General features: G+C 58.7%; 1 protein-coding gene across 1 annotated transcript in view; it reads left to right on the forward strand.

Moving 5' to 3' along the window:
- Positions 1-10,478, forward strand: part of PSD4 (pleckstrin and Sec7 domain containing 4) — a 31,597-nt gene that overhangs the window by 20,190 nt on the left and 929 nt on the right. The window contains exons 4-16 of the mRNA XM_040623699.1: positions 916-1,041; positions 1,331-1,409; positions 1,912-2,293; positions 4,939-5,115; positions 5,522-5,602; positions 5,748-5,860; positions 6,086-6,144; positions 6,324-6,413; positions 7,702-7,745; positions 8,131-8,291; positions 9,309-9,379; positions 9,499-9,665; positions 10,170-10,337. Coding sequence (XP_040479633.1) covers positions 916-1,041; positions 1,331-1,409; positions 1,912-2,293; positions 4,939-5,115; positions 5,522-5,602; positions 5,748-5,860; positions 6,086-6,144; positions 6,324-6,413; positions 7,702-7,745; positions 8,131-8,291; positions 9,309-9,379; positions 9,499-9,665; positions 10,170-10,337 — 1,718 coding nt within the window. The remainder of the gene's footprint in view (positions 1-915; positions 1,042-1,330; positions 1,410-1,911; positions 2,294-4,938; positions 5,116-5,521; positions 5,603-5,747; positions 5,861-6,085; positions 6,145-6,323; positions 6,414-7,701; positions 7,746-8,130; positions 8,292-9,308; positions 9,380-9,498; positions 9,666-10,169; positions 10,338-10,478) is intronic.

The raw sequence follows: 10,478 nt of genomic DNA on the forward strand, positions 1-10,478 counted from the left end.
TGAAGTCCTCAGATGTCTCCATCTCACCAGCTCCAGGGGGCTGTGTCTGGACACATTTGGAGAACAAACAGCTCCTCCAATTGCAGTGTGTTCCAGGCCATTCTTAGACTCTACCCCTCCCACCTCCAGGACGTTCCCAACCCTAACGGGGCAGCGTTCAGCCTGTGAGATGACCTCTGCCCCAGGCGGGGAGATATCTGTTTTAAGAGTCTTGTCTTTTCTCGAGAGATTGCAGCGTTTGGTTACTTTGAGTTCACCATCTTTCATTCCCACCCCTCCACCCCCCTGCCCAGGGTCGCTAGATCGGGCCTGCATGACAAGGGCAGAGGTCCTTGATAGCAACTAGGACAAGCTCTGGGGACAAGTGGCGTGAGATGGTAGGGAACAGAGTTTTCCCAGGGAGCCCTCTGCTCAAGAGATAAGGAAACTCGAGATGGCAGAGCGGAGCTGTAACTTTCTAATCTCTCCCAAAGAACAATGCAGAAGAGCTATTAACCAGAGCAGCTCTCCCACCTGACCCCACGATCACAGGAGCTGCTAGGAGTACTGTCAGAGACCCCCGCCCCGAAGGCTGGCGGCTCCGGTGTGGGGCGCTGTGACTCTGTCCCGTGAGAGTGCATTCTCGAGACCTTGTTGCTCTAGGGTCCTTGGGGTCCTCAGGGGGAAGCCTGGGAGCCCCATTCTCACAGCAAGTGGCATTTGCTCCCATCCCAGTGCCTGGGCGCTGTCACCCTCCCTATAACACAGCCCGTCCTTGGGCTGGTACTGCAGACGACGGAGGGAGGAGGATGGGGGCACAGACGACTAGAAGTCAGTGAGCATGGATGAGGGGCTCCGGAGGCCCTGCGAGGTGCGTTAAAGGCCCTAAGAACAGTTTCCCTCGGGTCAAACCTCTTGCCTCTCCTTCTTTCTAAGACTTCTCTGGGAGACAGTCTTGACCCCGCCCCACCTGCAGCATCCTGTGTGGACAAAGCGTTGGCCTGGGAAACAGGACAAGTCGGATCTGATCCCAGCTCCGCCACACATCCCGTGCAAACTTGGGCAAGTGGCTTCCCCTCTCTCGGCCTCCCCGTCCCCATCTGTATGGAGGAACGTGAGCCCCGGCAAGTCTCGATTCTGGGCGCGGGCACCAGCCCTCCTAGGATGCGGTCATCTCTCATCCAGGATTCCTCTTCTGAACTGAGGGTCTAGACTAGACTGGGGCTGTGCTGTCTGGATGGGAAGAGAGCAGGGAGGGAGGGCTCCTGGATACTCAAAGTCATTCTCCCCTCCCCCATTTCCCCTCTCAGTGCCTCCAGGGCTCATGGAGATCCTGTGCCTCTCTCAACAGGCCCTGCCCAGCCCGGAAGGCTGGCAGACAGAAGAGGGTCCTTCCTGGCCCCAGGTGCCTCTGATCTCCCTGGACCGAGGTGAGACCTGTTATGGGCTCTGGGCAATTGGGTGTGGGAGGCTTTGGATCTGGGTGGGGACAGAGATCTCCTTGGATCCGTAGATAGCATTAAGAAGTCCCATTGTATCGTGTTGAAGCCACGCCAGGGATGAAATCCTGCTTCTCCTTCTGTGACTTCATTCATGCAATGGGTTTGAAAACGCTCATTTCATAGAATTAATGAAGAAGTGTGCCGAAGACCCAGCATTTCTGATGCCCGGCTCTTAGTGGTTTAGGAAGTCCTGAACCCCTGAGGTTGCCCGGGGACTGGAGTCGTGGGAGCCCTCTGCCCATTGCCTCCTCATGTGGGAGGTCCCTGCCCGGAGGAGGGATAGAACGCTCTGCCCAGCTCCAGGGGGAGGAGCCCCAGGGAGGGAGCTCGTGGAGGTGGCCAAGCAGCCTGCTTTCCTGGCTCTGCCAGGCCCCTTGGCACTCAGCCTGCCTCGTGCCCCATGTCAGCTTCCCTCCATGCTCCTCCTCAGGTGACAGTGATGCCGAGTGTCCCCAGGAGTCTGCTCTGCGCACCTTGGCTCCTGGCCCTTGGGGGAGCCCAGCCTCATCGCCGGAGCCTAGCAGCCCCGAGTCTGAGAGCGGAGGCCCTGGCCCCAGGCCCAGCCCTGTGTCCTCCCAGGAAGGCAGCCCGCAGCCCCGGGGCCCCCACTGGGGCAGCAGTCTTCCCGAGTGGACCCTAGACGCTTCATGCCCTTCACTCTTGGAGACAGATGGGGCAGAGCCAAGTCTCCTGGAGAAAGAGGAGGCAGGAGAGACCCCACACCCAGGGAAGGAAGTAAAGAGTGAAGGCCCAGCCAGGACTCCAGAGGCTGGAGCCGTCCAGCCTGGCGCTCGCTTGACCTCTACAGAACGGTAAGTGTTAGACTAACCAGCTCTCTGATTCTAATTGTGGATGCATTTAAGAATACGCTGGTCTGGATGGAGCATGAGAAATGCCCACTGGGATTTAACATACCGACATCTGTTAAGCCAGCATTATAGGACTGCCAGCGGTTTTGAGCAATACTGGGGGGTTTGAAAGCACGAGAAACCAAACAGCAGACAGTTATACACATGGGGCAGGATCTGTGCCCGCTGAGGCAATGCCCCAAGAGCCCGGACACCAGGAGAGGAGGCGGGGAGGTGTTCGGAGGACCCGACCAGCGCCACGTGCCCAGAAAAACGGGAGTTGTGCTAAGCAGGGCAGGGAATGGGAAGGTCAGAGCTTGTGATGCGGGGATGACACGCTGCTTTCAACTTGAGGGGGTGTCTGGGAGAATCCCATCAGGGAGCCTTAGGCTGAGGGTGCTGGCTCAGGTCTCAGGGAAAGCCAGAACACCGAGGGGAAGACTGACTGGAACCAAGGGAGTGGATCTCGGAGCCCATAGCAGGATCGAATAATCCCAGAACTGTGGCCAGAGGCAGGAATAGGACCACTGGGAAACCAGCCTAGATGTCTGCCTGCCTCCGGAGGCTGCACGGGGCTGTCAGCGCTGGGGCCTCCACCCGGGAAAGGGGTTTTGTCCTCTGGCTGGCAGAGGAGGGGTCATCCTGAAGAGGCCAGGGGGAACCGGTGATGGTTTGGGGTGCGCTAACTGAAGGCCCGCCCCTCCCCCACCATCTCAGTGTCACTGGGTGATGGGGACAGAACCTCAGGCCCCCAAAACCAAGGCATCTCTCTCATGGATCTGGAAAACTCTGCTGCCTCTGGAGGTGCTGGGAGGCTTGGGAATCAGGGGAGTCTCAGGATCTGAGAAGAGAGGGCTCATCATAGCAAAACTAAAGTCAGTTCAACCCAAAATAAAAGTAAGTAAAGCCACCTGAAATGAGAACCATATGTTCATAGTAAATAATGAAAAAAGGCTCGATTGGGGCTTTTCTTGCTATGATGCTAAATATTACATAAATAAATAAGTTTAATCTTATTTTCAGCACAATATTGGATCAAATTTTCCTGGGCCGAGTTTGCTGGTCCAATGGGATGTCTCATTTGTGCTTGACTGTCACAGAGAGGTCACAGAGGTTATTTTTTTTTATCATATTTTATGTTTTCATTTGATTTTATTTCAATTAATTTAATTTTTAATTTTTTGGGGGGGAGGGGCCGAGAGAGACGGAGAGAGAGAATCCCAAGCAGGCCCCATGCCTCAATTAATTTAATAGCAACTGTATTGAGAAATAATTCGCATATCATACAATTCACCCATTTAAAGTACACAATCCCGTGACAGTTTATATTTGCATTTTTTTCCCCCAGAAGTAACTCCCCATCTAGATATTATTTTAGTAACAACACTTATGCACAAGGTCATTTCTGTAAAAGCATTTGAGGGTTTGCTCAGCTGATTATCAAATGGTTCTCTTCAGATGCGACGAGTGTGTCATTTTTCTCCCCTCCAGTTGTCCCCTGGCCTCCCTCCTTCGGTTCCTTGTTTGTCAGTGGCTTTTCCTGCGGTTCCTGGAATCTTCTGGCCTCACTGACACGGACTTCATGAAGCCCTGTGTTTTTGGGGGGCGAGATTCGTAGTGTCACTTTTCAGTGGGGCTCGTTACGCTGGCCCCTCCGGGTGCCCGGGAGCCTCAGAGAGAAGTGAGCCGCGTAGACACGGCCCAGTCGGGGCAGAGATGGCCGTTCGTGTGAGGAGAGAGGCCTGTCGCGGGCAGCCTCATTTCATAAGGGGTTAGCTTATCCGTGCACATTTTCAGTCCTGCTGATGTTGCTCACCTGTACAGCTCCCTGCCGGTGGTCACTGGGGTACGGAATATTCCGATAAGGAGGGTCCCCCAGCCCCGGTTGTCGTGTTGCAGGGGAAAGGGGAGAGTCCGGCAGAGACTGGGCTTGGTGACTCCTGAGGTTCTGAGTGTCAGACGCTGGGTGTCCCCCGAGTGTGTTGGGGCGGCCTGGTCCCCTGTATGTTCATAATAAGAGCAGGTCACCACGTGGCACCTGAGGCGAGGGCTTGCTTTCCCACAGGCTGCCGGTGTGGGAAGGGAGAGGTCGGAAGCCACCTCTGTGACCCCCCCCCCCCCCCCCCCCACCTTGCACCTTGCTTGGCTTCAGCTCTAGGAGGGAAGCCTGGCGCTGGAGCCCGGAGGGAAAAGGAGGGAAGGGGGCAAGGAGGCATCACGAGCAGGGCAGGACGGGTGAGGGAGACAAGTGGCTGGTGGGGGTCGGGGGGATGAATACTATCCCTCCTGGGGAAGGATTAAATACCACTGGCATCTTCAAAGGGCTGCACCCGCCCCCTGAGGTGAACTAGGCTCAGAACATCCTCGTGGTTTACCTGAGATAGTGCTGGGTGCTAAACGTGGCTCCAGGCCTGCAAGGTACGCCACCTCTCTGGATCCTCCCGGTGCCCAGGTCAGGCCCGGCCAGGTCCCTGCTGAGGCCCTGGTCCAGCTGCTCCCCCCAGCACTGCAGCTCCCCTGCTGAGCACCCCTTCCATGACTGACCTGGAGGGACGCTTGACCCTGTCCACCCCACGTGGTAGTCTGAGGACACTGTTGGACCTTTGCAGGCCTCCCGAGAGCCCCATGCCCCAAGCGAAGTCCTCGGAGGAAGGCCAAAGGCCACAAACTGGAGACAAGCTGGCTAATGGTGTCAGCCCCGACAAGGTGGCCTGGAACTTGGCCTCTCGCCTCTATCACCTGGAAGGCTTCCGGAAGTCCGAGGTGGCTGCCTACCTGCAGAAGAAGTAAGGGGCTTAGAGCTTGAGCAAGGCTGCAGGTTGTCTCAGGAGAGGAGGAGCGGTCCACAGACTCCGTCCCCTGGCTGCCCCACCGCTCACCTTTATCCTGTTGCTCCTGTCCCAATCCGTCCCCTCCTACATCCGCTTGCCGTGTCTGCCCCTTCCTCTTAGTCCCACTTGTCACCCCTTCTCCACACTCTCGAGCCCTACCTAGAGCCACCAGACCTGGCCACTTGCCTCCCCCACCCAACGTCCACTCGGCAGTGGACGGGTGCCCGTGGCAGACCAGACCCTGGCTGCCCCCTCGCCCTCTCACCTTCTGGGGATGTGTGCAGGCCCTGGGGCCCCTCGGCACCTGCGGCCCAGCCCAGACCTGCCCGGTGTGGGCTTCATTCCTATTTCCTCTCCGCAGCAATGACTTCAGTAGGGCCGTGGCTGAGGAGTACTTGTCCTTCTTCCAGTTTGGAGGCCAGAGCCTGGACCGAGCCCTCCGGTAATGCCTGCAGGCCCACTCTGGGGACGAGGGATGGCGGGGAGGGGGTGGCCCCAGTGAGGCCCGAATCTGATCGGCCCCCAGCTCTGGAGCCTGCCCACTGCCTCAGCCTGGGCTCTGTCCTGGACTCTGGCCCTCCTTCTAGGGGCTTCCTCCAGGCCCTGGTGCTCAGCGGGGAGACTCAGGAGCGGGAGCGAATCCTCTACCAGTTCTCCAAACGCTTCCATTACTGCAATCCCGGGGCCTTCTCCTCCGCAGGTAGGGAGGGGCGGGCTGAGGCCAGGGCAGGGCACGCTGGGCTGCTGGGAGAAGGACCGCGTGGAAGTGTCCCCCAGGGTCTGCTCAGGCGCTCACTGGGAGTGTGTTTGGGGGGCTGTGGAGACCCAGAAGCATCTGGGGGTCATCCCACCCAGCATGGGCTGTGGAAAGGCAGGAGTCCTGGTTCCAACGAGCTTTCTCTCCACTCGCCTCCCTCTGGGGCAGATTCTGTTCACACCTTGACCTGTGCCATCATGCTTCTCAACACGGACCTGCACGGACAGGTGAGGGGGCAGGGAGCTTGAGGCCAGAGGCCTGGATGGGGTCATGGAAGGGCTCCGGGTGCAGTAGGTCTGGAGAACTGCAGAAGGTTCCAGAGTGGCGAACGGGGGGGGGAGGGGGTTATCCTATGGGGGTGGGGAGTGTGTGCCCGCTGCTGCCCTACTTCTCTCAATGGCCACAGAACATTGGGAAGAGCATGAGTTGCCAGGAATTCATAACCAACCTGAACGGCCTGCAAGACGGCGGGAACTTCCCGAAGGAGCTGCTGAAGGTAAGGCACAGGGTGGGGCTGCTCCCTGGGCTTGTCATGCCGGGGCTCTCTCTGTAGCTCCTTGTCCCTGAGGGAGATGCTCAGCCTGGGCCTGGCTCTGCTGCAAGGTCCTCGGGAAGCCACAGCTTGTTTATGGAAGGTACTAGAGTGTGTGTCCTAGCCAGCAACAGCAGCAGCACTGTGGAATTTGTTGGCTTGTGCGAATTCGTAGGCCCCCTGCTTTGGACCTACTGAATTAGAATCTCTGGGGACCCCTTAAATGATCTCTGGAGTTTCCAGGTGATTCTGAGCCATGGGGAATCTGAGACGTACTGGGTTTTTGGCTCTCGGCGTGAAAAAGGGCAGACTTTTAAGTGGCAGTAAGTCTAAGACTTAGGAGCTGGATGTTCCAGGGTTTGAATTCTAGTCTTGGGCAGCCTGCCCCTTGGCCCGCTCTTGGAGTTCCTCCTGGGGTAGAAACCACGCTAAGTGTGGTGCCCACAATGAAATAAAGGTCGTCGGGGGCTTAGCACGGCCTGGAGGACACAGCAGGCTTTTTTTTTTAATTTTTTTTTTTATTTTTTAAAGATTTTATTTATTTATTCGACAGAGATAGAGACAGCCAGCGAGAGAGGGAACACAAGTAGGGGGAGTGGGAGAGGAAGAAGCAGGCTCCCAGCGGAAGAGCCCGATGTGGGGCTCCATCCCGTAACGCCGGGATCACGCCCTGAGCCGAAGGCAGACGCTTAACTGCTGTGCCACCCAGGCGCCCCAACAGCAGGCTTTTTTTAAACAGCGATGTACTGGTTCCTTTTGTCTATGTGGTGAACGTTTCTGGAACACTTGCTGTGTGCCTGGCGGCCTGCTAGGCATTGCCAGGGCTCCAAAGGCAAGCGAGATGCACAGACATGAATACTCTTCGTTAGATCATTTCAAAGTCCCAGTGCCTCGTTTACTCGTTCCTTCACCATCCGTCTGTAGCCCCTTGCTCTGTCAAATCCCTCTGGGCAGGAGGGTATTGGATGATTCATTTCCTTTTCAGGAGAACTAGCTCAGGCCTCCCTAAACTCAGGTAGGGACTAGGATTGCTTTGTCATCCTGTCTGCGCGTCTGGCCCGGTGCCTGGCACGCGGTGAGCGCTCCGTAAATGGTGGCACGCTTGTATGCGTGGGTGCACAGAGGCATGCGTGAGCTGCTTCCTGCTGGGGGTGGAAGAGGCAGCCTGCAGCTTGCCCCGGGCCTACCTCTGCCGGCACAGTTTGCGCCCCACGTGCCGCGGCTCCCTGCCCACTGTGTGCTTCTGTTCCAGGCCCTCTACTGGTCTATCCGAAGTGAGAAGCTTGAATGGGCCGTGTAAGTGAGAGTGCCCCTTCCCTCCACTCCCCACCCCTCTCCCCAGTCTCTGGGCCTGTCCTCCCTACACCTGCCCATCTGAGAGTTGGAGGAGCCCGGGGCGGGGGGCCTGGACAATGCTCCCCTCTGAGTGGGGTCCAGCCGGAGACCAGGCCCTGGGCCTGTCTCAAAAAGGGTAGAGGAGCCCAGATAGCACCTGGAGAAGCCGGGGGCCATGGGGGGTGGGGATGATAGGAGTGGATAGGCTGGCTTTGAAGGACTCCTTCTGGGGGGTCTCGGGGTATGACTCCCCAGCTAGAGAGAGGGTGGAGGGTGCTGAGGCCGTGGGCACCTCCTGGTGGCCGTTGCCCCGTCAGTACTCCCAAGCTGATTCTCTGATGTCCAGGGACGAGGAAGATGCAGGCAGACCAGAGAAGGCCCAGGTGTCTCCCCCCACGGGCAAGATGAGCAACCCCTTCCTCCAGCTGGCCCAGAACCCCATGGCGCCCACCTACAAGCAGGGCATCCTGGCTCGGAAGATGCATCACGATGCGGATGGCAAGAAGAGTGAGTGTCTGCTGCCCCACTGCGTGTGGGGCTTGTGTCCGCCACCGAACCAAGTGTGCGTGTGCACGCGGGCGCGCACAGTGGCTCTGCACGGGCTGATGTGGGGGCTGGGGTGCAGACAGATGGCGCAGGTCAAGGACAGGCAGCCTGTGTTCCGTCCTTGATGGTGACCGTGTGCTGGGCACCGGGTAAGACGCCAGGGGGCAGGGGTGCAGAGACAAGACAGACCTAGGTCTCCCTGCTCCCAGGCCCCTCCCACCTGTGGTAAGGGGGAGGTTAGACGAGCACATCAGTGTCTGTGATGAAAGGTAGAAATGTCTGAGGGGTGTAGGGAGGGTGAGATCAAGTATGGGGGTGTGGAGGAGGGCTAGGTTTTGATTTGATTTGGAGGGTGAGATGTGGGGGACGGGGATGGGTGAGGCTTCTGGGAAATGATGGTATCTGAGCTGAACCTCGGGGGAAAAGAGGCCAGAGGGTAGTTCCCACAGACAAAGGAGCAGGCATAGTGTGCTGGGAACAGGGGGTATGTGACAGAGTAGCAGACACACAGAGGCTTTCGGACTGGGCAACGACAGGACCACATCCTGGATCCTGGATGGCTCGGACAGGGTGTGGCCGCCAGCCAGGGAACTAGCATTTGGCTGCAAGAGGCCACAGGGCCTGAGCAAGGCTGGGAGGTGACCCTGGGGAAGCCGGCCTTCTTCTGCAAGAGGACCTGAGCCCCTGTGCCTCTCTGGATGGGACCAGAAAGATGTCTAGTGGCACTGTGCTCATGGGTGGGAATATTTGGAGAGGGGACAGTGGGTGTGGACATCTGCTCTTGTTTGTGGCATCCGAGGACGATTGCCTGGGTGTGAGGCATGGCACCTGCTTGGTCGTGATTGTGTTTTGTGGTGTGGGTATGTTGCTGCGTGTTTACATGCACCTGCGGAGGGACTGAGCTGGCGGGGAGAGGGGACCGTGTGCGTCTGAGTCTGGCTGGGGTGCCATCACTGCCTTTCTGTTCTCCTGGGGCAGCGCCGTGGGGCAAGCGTGGCTGGAAGATGTTCCACACCTTGCTTCGGGGGATGGTCCTCTACTTCCTGAAGGTAGGAAGGGGGTGCACAGCCCTGACAGGCAGGGTGGGGAAGAGGGAAAGGCCCAGAATGGCTCGGAGGGTGGGCCACTGATGATCAGCTCTTTTCTGAGCCCCTGTGTCCCGTGGCAGGGAGAGGACCACTGCCCCCCTGAAGGGGAGAGTTTGGTGGGGCAGATGGTGGACGAGCCGGTGGGGGTGCACCACTCGCTGGCCACCCCGGCCACCCATTACACCAAGAAGCCCCACGTCTTCCAGCTGCGGACTGCCGACTGGCGCCTCTACCTCTTCCAGGCCCCGTAAGTCCCGGGGGGGACGGGGGAACAGCCAAGCAGCAAGGCCTTGGCTCTCCTCTCCCTGATCCCTTGCTCACCGCCTTCTGACGGCTGCTAGCTGGGGCCCTGGTGGGAACAGGAGAATGCTGCCGCTGACAGGGGTCCTAGGGCTGCACCTGCTCCCCTGACCCCGCCCACTCTGCCCCTGCAGCGGCCTCCTCCCTGGAAGCCCCAGGTCCAGCCTCCTACTTCTGAACCCAGGATTCCAGGAAGCCTCTAGCAATTTTTTTTTTTTTTTTTTTTTTTTTGCATTTGATCCAGAATCTATTGCCTTCCCAGATTTTCCTCTTGGACGGATGATAAAAACCATGGCAGAGGTCGACCACCTCGACGGGTGGCCGGGCTTCTGGCTTTTTGAGGCGCTCGGTCCTGAGAGTCTGGAAGGCTGTGCAGACCACGGGAGGTTGGGGGGAGAGGGGCAGGACCGACTTTGTCACCTTGGGGACTGACGGCCCCCTCTGCCCTCAGCACTGCGAAGGAGATGAGCTCCTGGATCGCGCGCATCAACCTGGCCGCAGCCACGCACTCGGCGCCGCCCTTCCCCGCCGCTGTGGGCTCCCAACGCAGATTCGTCCGGCCCATCCTCCCGGTGGGCCCCGCCCAGAGCTCCCTGGTACGCGCCCCGGGAAGGGGCGGGTGCGGCCGGGAAGGGGGCTGCCAGGGACCCGGGGACAAAGTGGGAGATAGGAGAGCGGGGCTGCGCACCTGGTTTGGGAACCCGGAGGGGGGGTGCGCTGCGCACCTGGGCCCGGTAACGGGGGGGGGGGGGGGGGGGGG

Source organism: Ursus maritimus, unplaced genomic scaffold (assembly GCF_017311325.1).
Source record: "Ursus maritimus isolate PB19 unplaced genomic scaffold, ASM1731132v1 scaffold_6, whole genome shotgun sequence".
NCBI lineage: Eukaryota > Metazoa > Chordata > Mammalia > Carnivora > Ursidae > Ursus > Ursus maritimus.